We start from the raw sequence: 21,393 nt of genomic DNA, 5'->3' as shown, positions 1-21,393 counted from the left end.
GTCCTTGTTAGGAGGGTAACTTATTTAAAATTTAGAATGACATAATTAACATATACTAAAGTATACACTATACTTTTTACCACTGAAACTTTCTCACACTTCTGTGAGAATTTCCTTCTTACTAAGCTGGAGATGAGAGCAATAAGGAATGGATAGGAAAAAATTAAAGTTTTTGCTTTTATTTTTTTTCTGTAAAGAGATGATTCTTCAGTTTTATATAGTTGTTTTTAAGAGAATATATTTTGCTTTTAAGAGGATATTTTACTTTCGTGGGCCTGTTATGAATGAAAGCTTTCTGGTATTTTATGGTCATTGTCAATTTATCCAAACAATCTGTTCACTTTTTAGTTGCTAATCCCCAGTTAGCTTCAGTTTCAGATGAAGTTACTAGCTATATCATCTGGGACCAATTTCCTCATCTGTAAACTGGCTGGTACAGTAATTACCTCATATTGCAGTGAGGATTAATTAAATTATATCAGAGCCTGGTACATAGTACATGTTCACTAACAAAACCTTTGATTATTTTAGCACTTCATCACATTCATCATTGTGTGGTAGTTAGTATATATTTATGTTACACTGTGAATCTCCTAGAAGGCAGAAATTTATTCTAAGTTTCTGCTTTGACCATATTGTAGGCATATTTCAGATTTTAAAGTTTATTTGTAAAAGAAAGTTTTTCTTCATTTCCTTTTCCAGGCCTGGAGGTTAACATTTGAAGATTATTAGTCCCATTCAGCTTTTATCTTGAATTTTTCCATGCTTGCTTGGAGTAAAAGCATCAGATTAGAGTAAACAATATGTTTAAAGATAAAACCCACTAACAGTTTGATGGAATCATTTGCCATAACAGTTTTAAGAACTTAGGGATAAAAGAACCATGAGGGATCAGTCTCATAGCATTGAGCTCATATTTTGAGAATGCTGTCTTGTCTCTCGGTCTCTGTGGACATCTTTAATGACAAGTGGGATAGAATAGCAAGTAAAGAATTGGCCATCAATATACATTTCTATTACCCGGGAAAATGCATCATCTTAGAAGAACTGAATATCAGAATTAGGTTTAATAGGATAAGGTTAGAAGTTAAGTGACAGAAAAGGGAGAGAAATGTCATCATTCACACCTTGGTAAAAACAGGAGACGTGTCTTACAACTTTTAAAAATGAGGCCCAAAAAACTTCTACATGCCTGTGGGGCTAGTTATAGAAGTAGTTACTATTTGAAAGCCTGTCTACTCATGTTTCCAACTGGACCATATCCTCAAAAAGTAGTGCTGTTTTGATTCTGCAGGGAGGTTTTAGTTACTCATGATACCAAATATCACTTGAAATTATCAAGCTGAAACTCAAGAAATTGTGGTAATGGGAACTATCTATATCCTGTTTCAATTTTTAAAGATTTATTTTTGTAAAAGGCATAGCTACTGAAAGAGAAGGAAAGAAATGTTTTCAATCTTCTGTATTGTGCTCCAAATGTTGATATCAACCACAACTGAGCCAGGTTGAACCTAGTAGCCAGCAGCTCTGCTGCCATGTGGCTGTCCCCAGGCCTCCAGGACTCATACCAGCAATCCTATCTGGTATACTAGCCTCAAATGTGGCAGCTAAAATCACAGCTCTGACCTCTGGTCTGTGTTTATTTTTTCCATCCTTCAATTTCAGAAATTTATGGAATTCGTTCCCAAACAGCCAGCACATATGTATAGGGAAAAGTTTTTACTTGTTTCTCATTCCTTCACAAGATGAGATACACTTAATAGCTAAGATTTTATTATACTTATAATCATTATATTTTTTGAAAAGATTTATTTATTTTTATTGCAAAGTCAGATATACAGAGAGGAAGATCTTCCATCTGATGATTCACTCCCCACCAAGCCACAATGGCCAGTGCTGCACTGATCTGAGCCCAGGAGCCAGGAGCTTATCTGGGTCTCCCACATGAGTGCAGGGTCCCAAGGCTTTGGGCCACCCTCAACTGCTTTCCCAGGCCACAAGCAGGGAGCTGGATGGGAATTGGGGCCACTGGGATTAGACCTGTTGCCCATGTGGTATCCCAGTGTGTTCAATGCGAGGACTTTAGCCACTAGGCTACTTGATGGGCCCCATTATCTTTTAATAAATATTGAGAGATATATTGATAAACCGTTGGTTTTCAAGTATTTGAAATTATTCATGTGTAATAAGGTGTTTTACTGCCACGCACCAAATAATTATTCTGTCAGTAATAGTTGTGCACTTTTCCACATTATATCAGAACACAAAATAATTGCTAGGTGTAATATGTACTTAAGTAAATATACCAATTTTATGGAAAATTATGTCAACATGTGGAGAATTTTGTTTTGGTTTGTTGATTTCAGAGGCTCTTTTTTTTTTTTAAAGATTTATTCATTTTTTTTATTACAGCCAGATATACACAGAGGAGGAGAGACAGAGAGGAAGATCATCCGTCCGATGATTCACTCCCCAAGTGAGCCGCAACGGGCCGATGCGCGCTGATCTGAAGCCAGGAACCTGGAACCTCTTCCGGGTCTCCCACGCGGGTGCAGTGTCCCAATGCATTGGGCCATCCTCGACTGCTTTCCCAGGCCACAGGCAGGGAGCTGGATGGGAAGTGGAGCTACCGGGATTAGAACCGGCACCCATATGGGATCCCGGGGCTTTCAAGGCGAGGACTTTAGCCACTAGGCCACGCCGCCGGGCCCTTCAGAGGTTCTTAACAGCTCACATAGTAGGTGTGCTTTGTCACAGTGCTTGGAGAGGACTACAAACATTCAGTGGAATGTTGATCAGTTTGCACTGTTGTGTGCAGCAGTGCTATACAACTAAGAATTGTCACTTTTTTTTTCTTGTCACTAAGAATATGTCACTTTTGTATATCTGATCACATTAAACTTAAGTGTAAAGTAATCCTCCAGTGTGTAATGTGGGCATACTTGTTTATAAGGAACTGTGAGTAAAGGCCTAGCAAATTCTGTTTTTTTAGAGTTAAATACATTTTAAATTTCAGTAATAAATTTGCTTTCATATATTTGTATAAATTATTGACTAATTTGGATATATGACAGTTATAAGACATCTTCAAAGAAAGCATGTTCTTCAAATTTATATTATTTTTTACGTAGAAGGAAGATATGTACAGAATGCAAAGTTTTCAAAGATCGTTGAAGAAACATTTAACCAGCTGATTTCTAATTCTGAATATCTGAAATGTAGCAGTTCATTGGCTGCTTTCATAATAGAAAGAGGTAAGTCCAAATATTAGGGATTAATACCTTAATGAGGTGGTCTATACAGCAATAACATTTTAGTTAACTGTATTTGCTTTTGTTGGTTGTGGTTTGTAGTGCTCTTTGTATGTATGTATAGGTCTTTAAACCCAGAGGTTCCCAAAATCAGAGAAGGACTGATACTGAACCAATGGAGAATTATGTTATAATAGAAATACTATTTTTCCCATAGATCTTCTGTCACTACCACTATCCCAAAATCTCATCCTAATTGTAAGAAACATTGAACAGCAGATTATAAAAATTGGCATCCCTTTAGAAAATATTTTTATTGGAAAGGCAGATTTATAGAATGAAATAAAGATCTTCCATCCATTTATTCACTCTCTATAGGCATCAAAGGCCAAAACTAAGCCATCCTGAAGCCAGGAACTTCTTCCAGATCTCCCATGTGCATGCAGGGTTCCAAAGACTTCGGCCATCCTCCATTACTTTCCCAGACCATTAGCAGGGAGCAGGATGGGAAATAGAAAGCTAGGACATGAACTGGTGCCAATATGGGATGCTTGTACTTGAGGGTGAAGGGTTGGCCAAATTGAGCCATTGTGCTGGCATCTTTTACATTTGCAGTGATATTTGTTACATTTACACTGATATTACATTATATTTATATTTATACTTACGAAATTGGTGTTTTTTATATTTACATTGATAGGATAGTGCCAGGTTATTCAGTCTTACAAACTAGTCAAAACTTGTTTAATACAATTTTTGATAAACTGTGAAGTATTTTAAGTATGGACAATGTGCCATAATTGTTGGGAACATCAGATTCAGGACTGCTACTTAATTAACTTTCGCATCATCTCTGGGCTTCACTGTTTGCTCTCATTTCCTAAAAAAAAAAAAAAAGAAAGCCTACTTCATGGACTTTTTAGGATTAAATGGTAACGTAAATGCAGCACATAGCATAAATTACATTTAGGATGAAGAAAAGTTAAGTAGCAATTGATATTTTTTTTAAAAATTACAGGGGAAGAACCTGGGTTAGGAAGTGATACCCTAGGTAGATGTTATGAGGGAGGGCCTACTTTAGTATTCTGGTAGACATGCACAGGAAGGGAAACCTGCTTTAGAACACAAAATGAAGGACTGGGCACAGTGGCCTAGAAACTAAAGTCCTCGGCTTGAATGCCCCAGGATCCTGTTTGGGCGCTGGTTCTAATCCCGGAAGCTCCACTTCCCACCCAGCTCCCTGCTTGTGGCCTGGGAAAGCAGTGGAGGATGGCCCAAGGCATTGAGACCCTGCACACATGTGGTAGACCTGGAGAAAGTTCCTGGCTCCTGGCTCCAGGTCGGCATAACATCGGCTATTGTGGTCATTTGGGGAGTGAATCATCGGACGAAAGATCTTCCTCTCTGTCTCTTCTCCTCGCTGTGTATCTGACTTTGTAATAAAAATAACTAAATCTTTTTAAAAAAGAAAAAATGAAAAGATGAAATAGAAAATGATAAAGTAAGACTAATAGAAATACTGTCATTTCAACTTTTTTTTTTTTTAATTATTTATTATTTAACTTCAGTAATTACATTGTATTATGTGACACAGTTACATAGATACTTGGGTTCTCCACTTTAAAGGAATAGTGCTTCAGTGTGCCTAGGTATTTTGGAAGTCAGCTGAAGTTCAGTCAAGAAGAATATAAGTAAGAATAATAAATATGATTTTAGAAGACAAATGTTCATGCAATGGGAAAACCTGAGTGAAATTAAGTGAACATTTCTAAAGAACATCTTAATGATCAAAACATCTTAAATATATTCTTTTTTTTTTTTTCATGATGTAATGAAATTTTATACGGCAAGTAATCTTAAACTTATCTTTTGTGTTTTGTGACATTCTCCCTGTAATATTTTTCCAAAATTTATAACCATGGTTTTGGAAAACATTAAAATGTTTAACATAATAATAATATCATGAATTTATAAAATACAGTATGACATTCTGATATAGGTATATAACATAAGCAATCTATATGTAATTCACATTAAATATATTCTTAGAAACTTATTTTACTTGGGTCTGTAAGACACCCATGTGATCCTATATTGCTGTCTGTATTGCCTCCAAATGTAAATACCTCTCCTACATTTGTATACATTTTTCTCTTCTCGGAAAGTGGAAAAGTGATATTTGTTACATGGAAATTGATTTTGTTCTGATTTCCTCTCCTATCGCATTTTTATTTATTCTTTCTTTCAAATTTCTCTTCTTTTCTTCTTAAACTACAGTATTTCTATGAAGTATTGCAGACTGAATTACAAAGTTGAGAAAGATTTGAAATCTTGGCTATGCTTTTGCATTTTGTTTCTTTTATTTTTTTATTTATTTTTATAGCAAAGTCAGATATACAGAGAGGAGGAGCGACAGAGGAAGATCTTCCATCTGATGATTCACTCCCCAAGTGACCACAATGGCCAGTGCTGTGCTGATCTGAACCCAGGAGCCAGGAGCTTCTCCGGGTCTCCCACACGGGTGCTGGGTCCCAAGGCTTTGGGCTGTCCTTGACTGCTTTCCCAGGCCACAAATAGGGAGCTGGATGGAAAGCGGGACCACTAGGATTAGAATCAGCACCCATATGGAATCCTGGTGCATTCAAGGCGAGGACTTTAGCTTCTAGGCAACAGCGCTGGGCCCTGCTTTAGCATTTTGTAACTCAGAACTTACATCACGATTTTATTGTAGAACTTATATTGATACTGTTACATAATTCCATACAAAGAACGTTTACACACCTGATTATTTACTCAAGTTCAGCATTCACAAGATGACATTTCTGGGGTTAACGCATAGTGGGTTAAGCCACTACCCATCATGCCAAATGGGCAGCAGTTTGAGTCTGAATTTCTCTAATCTAGCTCCCTGGTTATGTACCTGGGAAAGCAACAGAAGATGGCCCAAGTACCTGGACACCATGCCACTTCTGATTCACCCTTGTGCTAATGTGCCAAGGAAAGCAGAAGAGGATGGCCAACTACTTGGACCCCTAAATTCAAATGGGAAACCTGGAAGAAGCTCTTGGCTGCTGGCTTTAGACCAGCCTGGCAACAGCCCAGCTCTGGCATTGCAATCTCTCTAACTGCCTTTCAAATAAATAAAATTTTTTTTAAAAAAGAGTAGGGCTCGGCAGCGTGGCCTAGTGGCTAAGGTCCTTGCCTTGATCCCATATGGCCGCTGGTTCTAATCCCGGCAGCTCCACTTCCTCTCTGTCTCTCCTCCTCTCAGTATATCTGACTTTGTAATAAAAATAAAATAAATCTTTAAAAAAAAAAAAAAAGAGTAACCTGCTACTGTTTACCTTTTCCTTGCAGCTGGACATCATGAAGTTGTAGCTATAGGCACAGGTGAATACAATTACAGTCAGTGCATTAAACCAAATGGAAGAGTATTACATGACACCCATGGTGTAGTTACAGCAAGAAGGTCTCTCCTGAGGTAAGGTGACCAAGTGTTTTTAGTATCTCCAGATATAAATGCTCTCAGACCAAAATCAGTGTATGCGAATGTATTCACAGATGGAATTTTACTGATCATTAAGCCAAGAATATGAGAGTTGCTCATCCAAGTCAAATAATTGTGTTTTTTAAAATTGTCTTTGGAAAATTTATCATTGTTAACTACAATATCGAGTTTGTGGATTTTAATGTCCTCCATTAGTTAAGACTTTGTGAATTCATTTCTAAGAGTCCTATAATACTTTTTAAACAATACCATGATTTTACTTACTTAAGTTATTGAGAAGTATGGCTTTAGATCTGGATAAAGCAGCCTTGGTCTTATTTTTGAATGAGGCATATTATCCTTTGGCAGGACCAGGAAGCAATGGGTTCATTTATGTAGTACGTGCAAAGTATTCCATATGGATAGCATATAGATAGAGATATTTTTCAGGCTGACAGATCTCAGAGAGAAAAGAACTGAGGTGAGTACACCTAGTATCTTTTTTCCAAAGTATCAGTCAACTGTGCTCCTTGCAAGAGGAGTTTAATAGGGGTCAGCACTGTGATACAGTGAGGTAAGCCCCTGCTTACATCCTTACAATTCTGACATCCCATTTTGGACATATGGGAAAGCAACAGATGGTAGTGCAAGTACTCAGACCGCTGCCACCCATGTGCCACCCATGTAGATCAGGATGCAGTTCCTGGTTTCTGGCTCTAGTCTGCACCCACCCTATCTGTTTCAGTCATTTGGGACATTAACCAGGAGGTCTGCTTCTCCGCTCTCTTCCAAATTCAAAAAAAAAAAAAAAAAAAAAAAAAAAAGATTTAATGGGAGAATGAATGGCAGAGGGGAGAGAGACCACAAATAGTACACTTTCAAAGTCTCTTTGTATCAAATGTGGGAAATGTGTATACAAACCTTTCATTCTTTCAAGCCATTGAGTTTACTTCTGATCATTTTTTTATTATAGCAGTTTCCAAACACATATAGGGGATAACAGGATAATAAATTCTATCATTCAGTTTCAGTTATCATTTTGCTATTTACTCTACATTTTTATTTTTCCTGTTCTTTGCTAGAATATATTAAAATAAATTTGCATATATATATGTTTAACCAAAAAAGGTAAGTACAGATTCTTAATAATACAGAAAGGATTCTATAATCCTAAAAGTTATTGGAGAAGTCCCTGAGGGTAATACAACTCACTGTTGTTGCCTCCCTCCACCCTGTTCACTTGGTGCTTACAGAATCACTTGACTTCTTTTTTTTTTTTCTGTTTGTTTTTTTTTTTTATTTTTAATTCATTAATTACATTGTATTATGTGACACAGTTTCATAGGTACTTGGGTTCTCCCCACCCCTCCCCAAACCCTCCCACCATGGTGGATTCCTCCACCTTGTTGCATAACCACAGCTCAAGTTCAGTTGAGATTCCCCCATTGCAAGCATATACCAAACATAGAGTCCAGCATCTTATTGTCCAGTCAAGTTCAACGGCTTCTTAGGTATACCCTCTCTGGTCTGAAGACAGAGCCAGCAGAGTATCTTCCTGATCAATTAAAAGCTCCAACATACCATCAGCAAAAATTTACATCATTATGGAATTAATTGACATAGTAATGAGTAACCAATATGTTAAAAGTAAATGCGAGTTCCTAACCATCTTCTGTGACTTCTTTAAAATTACCTTCTTTATGTGTATTTCTTCCCGTTTCTCATGCTTGATGTTGTTATAGACATACTTAATTTTCTGTTACCTAATTCTGATGGAATTTGAGGGAGCCCATAAAAACATAATTTTTGAATAGGCAAAATAGCACCTACCCCTGCTGAAATTAATTGTGATCTTTCAGGAGATCTGTGTCACATTTTTAATGCAATTTATAGAGTTTGAGGAATTATTGTTATTCTCTTCTGCTTTTTTTTTTAATTCTAAGGAGCATGAACCACAATTGTTCGCTTAGGTAGAGCAAGGGAAATAATAGTAAGGCCAAAAGTTTACCTGAGAAACTGGGAGCGGAAGTGAAGAGGAATCAATAGGGAGAAGGATCTTTAGCATGGTATGGTAGATTAAGGCTCAGATATGAATTGGAAGTGAAGTGACAGTGGTGGAATAGATTATAAGGCAGATTGAATTCCAGTTGAGAACTTTCCAAGGGGCGTATGTTTTCATTAACTTATGATAAGATCATTATGAGTTCTTATCAATTTAAAAACTTCTGATATTCAGGGACATTATTTATGATACATATGGATACTCATTAAGATGCTTATTTTATAAATACTAATGCTTGACACATTATGACATCTCTTTTAGGTACTTTTATAGACAACTTCTGCTCTTCTATAGCAAAAATCCTGCTATGATGGAAAAGTCAATCTTTTGTACAGAACCAGCTTCTAATCTTCTCACTCTTAAACAAAATATCAACATTTACCTCTATATGAACCAGTTGCCTAAAGGATCAGCCCAGATTAAGTCCCAGCTGTAAGTATATACAGAGTTGGTGTTTAGTACTACATAAGATAGTAATACCATGTACCCTGAGTTGCTATAAGAGACAGGACAAATAAATTGTTACTTAACTGTATTCTCTGTCCACTTAAATCTCCCTTTTGCTCAGCCTGATCTATTACTACTACTTAAAAATTTCATATACTTCACAATATTCTATGCTGTTGAAAAATTTTTAGCCCTTTGTACATAGAAGACGTCCTAAACTGTAAAGATGTGAGCATGTGTGCATGCACACACCATTCACATGCAAATGAAGAAGTTAGGGAAAACTGAACTCAACCCTGTGGCCCAAATTTATTGCTTTGATGCAGCAGTGTAGAATATCATGTAGATACAACTTAAACATCACAGATTAATACAATGAAGAAAGTAAAATTCATCTCAATGCTAGGAGAGCTGCTGGTATTATTCTCATTAATATATTTACAATAACACTTTTGAAAATAAGCTCAGTGTCCCTAGAGAAATCTCAAAAATAATTTTTGGGGCCTGGCACAATGGCCTGATCCTAGCCTTGCAAGTGCCGGGATCCCACATGGGTGCCAGTGTGTACCTTGGCTGCTCCACTTCCATCCAGCTCCCTGCATGTAGCTTAGGCCATGTAGAGGATGGCCTAAAGCCTTGGGATACTGCACCCACATGACAGACCCAGATGAAGTTTCTGACTTTGGATCAGCTCAGCTCTGGCCAGTGCAGACACTTGGGGAGTGAGCCAGCGTACAGAAGATCTTCCTGTAAATCTGATTTTTCAGTAAAAAATAAATCTTTGGAAAATAATTTTTTATTTTATGACATCTCTTATTGTAGATGAGACTTGAATTAAGAGAGTTGATTTTTTTTTCATTCTTCCTTACTGTACTCTAAAATTTCCATCTAGGAGAAGGAAATAACTCAGAAATTTACAGGGACAATTAACTTTTTTATGTATCGAGAGGCATAAAGAATGTTAATATGAAAGTTATGCAGGAAGTTCTGAATATGGTTAATTTTTGCTTTATTTTGTACGATAGTCACTCCATTCCTATCTTATTTTGTGTTTGCAGCTGTTTCTCTTGCTGGAATTAAATGTATACTGACAAGTGAAACATGTTAAAAACTGTTCATTTGGTTTGCTTTGTCAATTTGCTTTTTAAAAGAATACTTTTTTTTTTTCCTTTAGACGTCTTAATCCACATTCTATATCTGCATTTGAAGCCAATGAAGAACTGAGTCTGCATGTGGCTGTTGAAGGCAAAATTTATCTGACAGTTTACTGTCCTGCAGATGTTGTTAACAGAGTAAGCAGTATGTCCTCAAGTGATAAATTGACAAGATGGGAAGTGCTTGGTGTACAAGGAGCATTGCTGAGTCACTTTATACAGCCAGTTTATATCAGCGGTATACTTGTTGGTGAGTGGAATTTCATTACCTCCTGGCCTCCTTCACTAAATAAATTTTGTGTATTTTATTTTTCAGTATATAGTGATCTTTAACATAAGTAAAAAAAATTAAAACATAGATCTGCTTTTTTTTTGTTAAGGTCTTCATTTCACAGTGATGTATAGTCAGGCTTAGTATAATTTAGCTGATTCTATTTGTGTTTTAAACTTACACTTAATTTGTACAGTATTTAATTTTTCCTTCCATTTGGGAGATGCTTTCTACTAGGTCTGCAGAAATAAATTTCTTAATGCTTTTTAAAATTTTTTTCTCACCCTTATCTCTTTCCAGTTCTTAAAAAAAAAAAAACACAAAAACATTTTTTTATGTATAAGACAGCGTTAGAATGAAAGAGACACTAATGAAGATCTTCCATCCCCTGGTTCACTGCCCAGATGATTGGATCAGGCAGAAGCCAGGGATAGCCAGGGCGACCATGTGAGTGGCAGTGGCCCAAGTACATGGACCATCTGCCTGTTTTCTCAGATGCATTAGTAAAGAGCAGATTAGTAGCATCCAAGACCGATAGCTGTGGATAGACATGGTCTCATCAGCAAAAGATCTGAAGGCTCATTTTCTGTCAGTTTCACATGGTCATGGCTTTAGATTTTGTAAAGAAATTTATTACCATTATTTAGCTTTTCTGAGCCTACTGTTAATTTTGGAAATGAATACATTTGCAGTCCTTAGCTCTGACATGTGAAATGTTTTGCTTTTAGGTGGTCCTGTTTGTAAATTTTTTGTGTTTTTAAATTTTTTAAATTTATCTTATAGCTATTTTTTAGGAATTTCTCTTGGAGGTGTAATTTTTAGTTTAATAAGTGAGCAATCTGTGCTAAGAGGGGCAAGTAAGTTGGTTTTTGTCTCATTATTACCTTCATTTGTATAGGAAATGGTCATGAATCACAATTTGAGATTATTGAGTAAATTTTCCCTCCCATCCTAGTGTTCTAGGCACCTGTTTTTAACCTCTGCAGAAGCACACATTGTTACAAGTTTCTGGTTTCTCTTTTTAAAGATAGATTTTACTTAGAAAAGTAGTGGTATACATTTTTTGTTTATTTTTCTTCACACTTTTTATTTTCATGTTATTTTTTTAAGGCTTCTATACACCTTGCTATTTTCATTTAAACATGTAGCTTAGGAAGTTTTCCAAATGAGCATATAAAGATTTTCCTCACACTCCTCATTATGTGAAGTTTCTTTGTATAAATGTGTCATTTTCTGTATCTTTGAAAAAGGAATTCCTTAAAACACTATAGTAATGATATATTTTTGTATAAATCTGTCATAACTCTTTTAAAAATAACCTTTAAAAATATAGAGTGGATTATAACTGCTGATTCCTTTGTGATGGAACAGAATCTACTTTAAATTTAATTCATGGATTTTTAACATGCATTTACTAATTTTAGGAATTCTTTTATTCAGTCCTATTTTTTTTCAGATCAGAAGTACAAGCTTCAGAATGTTAAAACGGTTGCAGTCATTCAGTTACTTTGTTGATAAAGCCTAGAATGTAATGCAATTTTTATTACTTCTCATGCTCCTGCTCATGCCAGGTCAAATCACCTGTAGCCTTTAATTATATTTAACCTTTGAGTTTTATGTTATTTTCAGATAACTTTGAATGAATTAATTAAACATTTCCAAATTATATATCATGTTTGAGACATATTTTTCTAGAAATAGCCTTAAGATATTATAAAAATTATTCTTTAGTTATAGTGAATTATTAAAACCTACAAATATAAAGAGAAAAGCAGGAAACTTTCTAGGAAAATGTTAATACATTTTATTGTTTTTCATTAGATTAAAATTTTAACCTTGTCATTAGTATGTCCAGTGATGCTTAAGGAATCTTAGTAGTATAAGTTATGGGAGTTTTTTTCCCCTGAAGTGTAACTCCTGTCATCATTAAATTGCAGAATGTAATGAATACATTTTCCTTCGACCATGCCTTCTGTTAATTATAGATACAATAATTATTCCTCAGACCTTTCCTCAAGCATTTTCTGTGCTCCATTATATCTGTAATTTTAGTAGCCTTCTTTACTACCTGATTGGGAAGATTAAGAGAAAATGCTTAGGAAAGGAATGTCAAAAGCAGTTAATGCCCTGTTTACAACATAGTGCCTGAAGAGTCATAATAAGTATTGAATACTGTTAACCATCTTAGAAATGTCAGTGATATGAAAGCTAGACTTTGCATATAAGATATGGAAAGATTCTGTTGTTTCGGAATTTTCTGACCACCTAAGGAGAAAAATGTATAGGATTTTTAAATAAGACTTATTTTCTGTTTGTTTGTTTAAAAGGCAGAGTAGCAGAGAAAGATGCTGCATCTGCTAGTTCATTTCCCAAATGGTTGTAATGGCCAAGGTGAGGCCAGGCCAAAGCCAGGAGCCAGGAAATCTTGGTTTCTCACGTGGGTGTCAAGGATCCAAGCAATTGGTCCATCTTCTCCTGTCTTCCCAGGCATATTAACAGGAAGCTGAATTTGAAACAGAGTAGCTGGATCATGAATTAGCACTCTGATACTGGATCCTGGCATTGCAAACAGCATCTTAATTTGCTAATACCAGGTCCATAGAATTATTATCTTAAAATATAAATGACTGTTCTAACTTATAGATGCACCTTACCATTTATGTTAGTGACATTTCATCTTTTTTGAAATCTCTTCAACATAATTCAAAATTCATATATTTGGTATTGACTATATTTTAACTAGAAATGGTCATACTTTAAATTACTTTGTGCTGTGAAAATGGAGCATTTGTAAGTTGATGCCCTTAACTTGTGGGAAAGTAACACTATTACCAGCTATTTCTCAGCTGGGTTAATACACAGTATAATGTATTATTTCATACTACAATCAGAGGAAATCAACGCAGACTACAGCAGTTCTCTCTAGCAGAACTCTACTAACCCTAAGTTAGTACGAGTTATAAATTTGTTAATTAGGACTATTCTTCCTTATTTTCTCTACATGTAAAAGTCTGAAAATTTTGTTAACTTTTCCTGGTTTGGGTGAAAAACATGGAAATAACTAATGAGACAGAAAGAGAAATGATATGGTTGAAAGGCAAAGAAAAAAGAGGCTTTGGAATGTTGTCAGAAACTGAATTTTTGTATTAGTCTGTTGCTGTTGAATTTCTGAATGTTTATTTTGTTTTTGCTTGTCAAGGTGATGGGAATTGCAGTGATACTAGAGGCTTAGAAATTGCTATAAAACAGCGTGTTGATGATGCACTTACTTCGAAACTTCCAATGTTTTACTTGGTCAATAGACCTCACATTAGTTTGGTACCTTCTGCATATCCACTTCAAATGAACTTGGATTATAAATTCCTGAGTCTGAATTGGGCACAAGGAGACATTTCTCTGGAGATTGTGGATGGCCTAAGTGGGAAGATCACTGAAAGGTTAGAATCATTAATTTTTTAAAGTATGTTTTAAAGGAGATTTTGTCATAATTTTAATTCTTACTTTTTAAATAACATTTATTGGACCCTGGGCGGTAATAATTATCATTTATTGAACGTGACTACTATCTTGCTGGCATGTACTCATTTAAATTTTTTTTTGTTGTAAGAAAAAAGACCTGAAGAAATTACACAGCTTACTGAAGTTCTGTAATTAGCAGTGAAGATAGTATTTAGACCCTAGTTATCTGGCTGTATAATCTGTATTTCTCATTTAAGACCATTAGTACTGGAATCAGAATTTGTTTGAAAAAATCAATTTCACCTGCTGAGTGTGAATTTCTGGATATTTGCTTAGGAATTTGTATTTTTAATGTGTTCTTCAAAATGTTATATAATGTATACTTAAGTGTAAGAACTATTATGTTATACTGCTTTCTAATAATCCTACATATTCAATGATACTGATCTTTTACAAATTCACAAGCAATTTTAAACTATCTTCACCATTTTACCTAAGTAACATAGCTGGCATTCTGTCTGGACATTTTGTTTCCATGTTCCATACATTTCTTTGTAATATCCTTAAATTATGGGCAGGCATTGGTACAATGGTTAATAGAATGCCTACATTTTGTGTCTGAGTGCCTGGTTTCTAGTGCCAGTTCTGCTTCTAATTGTTGCTAAGGCACACGCTTGGAAACACCAGCTTGTGAGCAGGTAACTAGGATCTGGATAGGTTCTCAGCTTCCTTATGCTGCCCCAGCTCTGACTGTTGTAGGCAGAATTTGTTAGAGTCCAGGCCAAGCCCCCGAACGTCAGGGTGTGAGCTAGTCAACCCCCCAGAGAACAACAAAGAGTCTTACTGGTAATGCAAACAGCAAACAGGGTTTACTGCGCCAGCATGCTGGGGCCAGACCACACCTGGGGCACATAGGCCAGCCAAGCAGGGCAGTTGGACCCAAACAAGCCCAAGACAGAAGATTTTATAGGCCCTTTTGGGCTGGGAAATACATCAAAAGTAACAACCTTAGACATGTTAAATTTTTATGGCCTTACTATCTTTATGGCTCATCCCATTCTCATACCCTTATCTTCCTCCTATTCCTGGGACCAGAGAAGAATTGCGTCCTTCCCCCCCCCCCCCCCCTCGCACCTGGGTTCACAAAGTTGCAAGGCAGCAAAGAACAGGTTTATTGCTAAAGCGGAATCCTCCCAAAGTCCGGGCGCTTCCTGGCCTAGCAAAATAGCAGTTTTCTCCAGCACAAGGGAATCTCGCACTGCCCAACAAAAATATTCTGTTCTAGCATACTAATATACTATCATAGCATTTACCTATACTCTAACAAATTGAACTAGCAAATAGAGCATCTCTCCCTCTCTCCCTTCTTCCTGCCCCCTCCCCATTTAATATAAAATGAAAATAAATAAAAATTAATACTCCTAGAATTGATTGTCAAATAAAAACTTAGAATTCATCTTTAATTGTCAGCATAATACTTATAATGACAATATGGATAAGGTTAAAATATTTAAATGCTTTCTTGAAATTGCTTTTTTATGAAGGACAGATTTAAAGCAACTTACAATCATTTCTTAGTATGAATTCAGTCAAACATAAAACACAGTATTTCACAAAGGACAAATTATGCTATTATGCTTTTGATCAGATAAGTGTCCAGCTATTAATAACAAGCTCTACACAGATACAGTCCAAAGGTCACGTATGAAAGACATTAAAAAACAAGAATAATAATGTAACAAAGATGAAATTAGAAAATGTTAGATGAGTTTAATTATAACCAAATATTTGTCAAGTGATTATAAACAGAAAAACTGCGTAAGATGTACTCTAAATTAGACATAGTATAATTCACCTGTTAAACCGTGGGGGCTTAACAGGTGTGGGCCCCAGGAGTCGCCGCCCGAGAGCTCCCAATAACCAGGTCAGAGGCTGCAATAGCAAGAGGAATTTTATTCACGTTCGCGGACGGGCCCCACTCCTATGACAGAGTGAGAGCCCCGATGTCCAGGGGTACAGACATTTTATACTGCGAGCTCAGCACACCTGCTGGGTTTGGTACAAATTTTATGACCTTAGTCTGGCGCCAGCTCAGGGTCCTCCAGCCTCATTTCCTCCGACTAAGGAATTTACTTATCAGGAGATAGAAACTTAGGCCTTCTTCCCATTGTCAGGCCCAGCATGGCCATTCCCCTACCCCTTATCTGATCTCGCCAAGCAGGATACAGAAGCAGAAAAGCATTAACCCTACTTTTCTCTTTCACACCAAAAGCAGTATAGAGAGAAAAAGGAGAATACTTTATACCAAGAAGGGAGAAAGTTGGGATGGTATGAGCATCTGTGAAAAAAGTAGCACAATATAAGCATTAAAACAAATTACAGAAGAGGAAAAATACAAACACACTGTTCTAGAGACAGTAATTGACTTTTTAAGTTCAACAGCCATAGTTTATGCAAATGGCCACAAGATGGAAGAAGATTTAACCAACAAGATACCATTCAAAATAACAGAGAAAAGCATGAAATATCTGGGAATAAATTTAACCAAAAGCGTAGAAGATCTTTATGAAGAAAATTACAAAACACTCAAAAAACAAATAGAACAAGACCTCAAAAGATGGAACAACATCCCATGCTCCTGGATAGGCAAAATTAATATCATCAAAATGTCTATACTACCAAAAGCAATAAATACATTCAATGCAATCCCAATCAAATTACCCACAGCATTCTTCACTGGACTGGAAAAAATGATACACAGATTCATCTGGAAACACAAAAAATCAGGATTAGCCAGAACCACTCTGAAGAACAGGAGCTTAACAGGGGGAATCACAGTACCGGATCTATGGACATACTATAGGGCAGTGGTTATCAAAACAGCCTGGTACTGGCACAAAGATAGAGAGGAAGATCAGTGGAGCAGAATAGAAACAACGGATGGAAACCCACACAGATACAGTCAATTAATCTTTGACAAAAAGACAGACAACAATCCAAGCAAATGGGAAGGTCTGTTCAATAAATGCTGTTGGGACAACTGGTTGATAGCCTGCAGAAACAAAAAGATAGACCCACATCTCTCATCATACACTAAGATCAAATCTAAATGGATAAAAGACCTAAACCTACATTCAGAAACCTTCAAACGTTTGGAAGAAAATGTTGGAAACACACTGCAACACTTAGGAGTAGGCCCTGACTTCCTAAAAAGGACTCCCAAAGCAGTAGAACTCGAGACCAAAATAAATAATTGGGACCTCATCAAACTAAGAAGCTTCTGTACAGCTAGGGAAACAATCAACAAAGTAAAAAAACAACTTACAGAATGGGAGAAGATCTTTGCACACTACATAGGAGATAGAGGGCTAATCTCCAGAATATACAAAGATCTCCAGAGAAACCAAAACACCAGAACAAACAAACTGCTCAAGAAATGGGCACGGGAAATGGGCAGACATTTCACAAAAGAACAAATCCAAATGGCAAACAAGCATATGAAAAAATGCTCAAGTTCCCTGGCAGTAAGGGAAATCCAAATGAAGACAACAATGAGGTACCACCTAACTCCAGTAAGGATGGCACACATACATAATACCACCAACACTTGCTGGCGAGGATGTGGGGAAAAGGGAACCATTCTCCACTGCTGGTGGGAGTACAGACTTGTACAGCCTGTATGGGAATCAGTTTGGCGAATACTCAAACAACTGAAAATCAACATACCATATGATCCAGCAATAGCACTCCTAGGGATATATCCAAAAGATCTCCTACACAAGAAACCAACATGCACACCTATGTTCATAGCAGCACAATCTACAATCATAAAAACCTGGAAGCAACCAAAATGCCCATCAATAGAAGACTGGATAAGAAAGCTATGGTTCATCTACTCTATGGAATACTACTCAGCTATTAAAAAAAACGAAATGCAGTTCTTTGTGGTCAAATGGGCCTGACTGGAATCCATCATGCTAAGAGAAATGAACCAATCCCAAAAGGTTAAATACCACATGTTTGCCTTAATCTGAGATGAAAAGATGACAACCTGGAAGATAGTACCTGTATATTGTAATATTAGTGCAATCTCTAACAACCTGTATCCAATGCAATAAGATAATGCGATATAATCTATAAACCAACAATTAATGTCAGAATACTTAAGATCTACATCGAAAAACTGTAAAACCTACTATACCCTCAATACGCTATGTTAACCTGTAATGGGGAGGGAGTGCAGGGAAGTCTTTCAGGACCATAAAAAGAGTGAGGAAAAAGTACAATATAGCCTATCAAGATCAAATCTGGTAATTCATAGACAACAGACTCAAAGTGGCACTAAACAATAGTAAAACTACTGGTGGTGTGGGAACAGGGTGGATTTCACAGCCCAGTCAGCCCCCTAGAGCCGAATTAGGTGCCATTTTGCGTAAGCAGGCAAAGGCAAGGGAAAGGGCTAAGCACACGCTGAGCTCAGAGTGAACTCATTTCTGACTCAGTGAACTGCATCGAAGTGGCATTCTACAGGTTCCACCCAAGACAGGTCTGGGTGGCCCTGAGACCTGACGGCCAGATCAAGAACTGTGGTAGGGGCATGTCAGGTGCCGTTTTGTACAGCGGGGCAAAAGTTTAGGTCTTTAGGGCACAACAGTGAACTGAGCATGTGCTGAGCTGAGCATGTGCTGAGTTCAGTGGATTGCGCTGTTCCCACAGGAAAATAATACCCACTGTGGCATCGTATGGGTCAAAATAGGTCCGTGTGACCTACTAACGTCCAACAGGTTCCAGCAAGATCCGCACCACCAACAACCTAGCTATATAGGACACCTGGTGTCTCTCTAATCCTGGGAACTGCTCCAACAGAAAGTGGGACAAAGGTTGCAACCTCAGCACAGTATCATAGGAGGTGGAGAGTGGTGAGCCAGGAGTTGGGGCTACCGAGTTCTTGGAGGGAATCTAACATAAGAACCCAGACCTGGAGCTCGCTGGAGGGAGTGGCACAACTGGCTGCAAGCAAAGAGTTGTGTACCAACTGCAATAAGCAAAACTGAACTGTAGACCTGTGGGTGACACGGCTTAGAAACCTATCCCAAAGAGAAGACTCTGCTAACCAGAAGTACAATGACCAACAGCAAAAGAAGAGACAAAGGCACAATGAATATTACTGAAAACTCCCCTGTAAAGGAGCAAAGCCCTATGCCAATCTCAGAGTTCACTGAGGAAGACATCGAGAAAATGGGGGACACAGAATTCAGAAAACTCATTCTAAAGCTTCTGATCAACGATGAGAAGCACATACAAGAGTTCAAAGAATTTAAGGAGTGTGTTTCACAAGAAGCAGCAGCAAGAAAGCAAATCAAGGCTGATACATTTGTTTTTTTTTTAACATACTGGTTACACAAAACCATGTCAATTCCATAATGTTACAAATTGCTGTTAATGTTATATTTGGAGTCTTAATTGACTGGGATGATATTCTACCAGCTCCCCAAGAAACTGTTCAACCCATCTGGACGATAAGTAGCTGGACTCTATGCTTGGTATATGTTTGCAAGGAAAGAATCTTGATGGAATTTGAACTGTAATACTGCATCAAGGTGGAGGAATCCACCAGGGGGGAGGGGTGGGGGGATTCCCAGAGCCTATGAAACTGTCACATAATGCATAATAATTAATAAAAAAAAAAGTACAGTGGAGAGTCTCCAAAACAGAATGAAACAAGCAGAGGAAAGAATCTCAGAATTGGAACATATTTCCTTTCACTAGGTGGAAGCAAAGAAAAAGCTGGAAGCAGAGCTGGATCAGGCCAAAAAAAGTATTGAAGAATTGAAAGACACTATTAAGAGACCTAATATAAGAGTTATGGGAATTCGTTGAACTTTTCTGGACAATAAGATGCTGGACTCTTTGCTTGGTATATGCTTGCAATGAAAGAGTCTCAACTGAACTTGAGCTTTTGTAATGCAACAAGGTGGAGGAATCTACCATGGGGGAAGGGTTTGGGGAGGGATGGGGGAAAATCCAGTGCGTATAAAACTGTGTCACATAATTCAATGTAATTAAAAAGAGATAATGTATTGACAAAAAAAAATTCTTCCACAGTTAAAAAAAATGTTATGGGAGATGCAGAAAGAGAAACTGGTTTTACAGATATAATTAATGAAATAATAAAGGAAAACTTTCCCTACTCTAGATAAAGAATTGGGAAACAACATCCGGAGCGGCACAGAATTGCCAACAGGTTTGATCAAAAGAGATCTTCACCAAGACACAGGATTATCAAGCTCTCTTTATCGAACATTAGGAAAAGATCCTTAAATGTGCATGTGAAAAAAATCAGTTGACATAATGGAATGCCACTCTCCAGGCAAGAAGAGAATGGAGTGACATATTCCAGATTCTAAAAGAAAAAAATTATTGGCCTACGATAACATATCCAGCCAAGCTTTCTTTTGTCTTTGAAAATGAAATAAAATTCTTCCACAGTAAAGAAAAGTTAAAAGAATTTGCCTCTTCCAAACCTGCCCTACAAATGATACTTCAAGATGTTCTCTTGACAGAGAAGAGGAATAGCACCTACCAAAACCAAAAGCAAACGTGAAGAACATCCCAGTAAAATGACAACAAAAGACTAAACCAATGAACAACCCATTCTAAAATGACAAGACCAAAGTACCACTCATACATATTAACCCTGATAGTAAATGGCTTAAGCTCAATCAAATGTCATAGATTAGTAGACTGGATTAAAAAACAAAATATATCTATTTGTTGTTTAGAAGAGACACACCTCACCAACAAAAATGAGTGGAAACTTCATTGCATGGGATTTGATGTTTTCGGTTAGTTCCATCTCTTCAAAACACTTTCTTCTGATTACATCATTCAGTGACTCGTAGATCATAGAGTAGCACCATTTTCAAGAAGGTCCTTGATTTTCGTTTCTTTAACTACACGTTAGTCATTCGGTAACATGTTGTGTAACTTCATGATGTTGTTAATTTCTTTTTTCTTTCTGCTGCTGATTTTGTTTTGTGGCTCCTCATTTAAGGGGATGTAATGTAGCTGTGTAATAGAAATTGTCTTATCTAGTAACATGTTATTTAACTTCATGGCGTGGTAAATTTCTATTTTTATTTCTATTGTTGATTTTGTATTATGACTTTTCATTTGAGGGAATGTACAGTAGCTGTGAAAGAGAGACTTACATCCAGATGTGAGAATACAGTGCGGTGTGCATGTCTACTTCCAAAGATGGA

General features: G+C 36.9%; 1 protein-coding gene across 2 annotated transcripts in view; it reads left to right on the top strand.

Moving 5' to 3' along the window:
* ADAD1 (adenosine deaminase domain containing 1) overlaps window positions 1–21,393 on the top strand; it is a 53,268-nt gene that overhangs the window by 21,084 nt on the left and 10,791 nt on the right. For both annotated transcript variants that reach the window (XM_058666888.1, XM_012929629.3), the window contains exons 6-10: window positions 3,132–3,254; window positions 6,609–6,732; window positions 9,062–9,232; window positions 10,422–10,651; window positions 13,872–14,109. In XM_058666888.1, coding sequence (XP_058522871.1) covers window positions 3,132–3,254; window positions 6,609–6,732; window positions 9,062–9,232; window positions 10,422–10,651; window positions 13,872–14,109 — 886 coding nt within the window. The remainder of the gene's footprint in view (window positions 1–3,131; window positions 3,255–6,608; window positions 6,733–9,061; window positions 9,233–10,421; window positions 10,652–13,871; window positions 14,110–21,393) is intronic.

This window comes from Ochotona princeps, chromosome 7, assembly GCF_030435755.1.
Source record: "Ochotona princeps isolate mOchPri1 chromosome 7, mOchPri1.hap1, whole genome shotgun sequence".
NCBI classification, from domain to species: Eukaryota; Metazoa; Chordata; class Mammalia; order Lagomorpha; family Ochotonidae; genus Ochotona; species Ochotona princeps.
The sequence above is the reverse complement of the archived record's forward strand: the minus strand, read 5'-3'. Positions and strand labels throughout refer to the sequence as shown.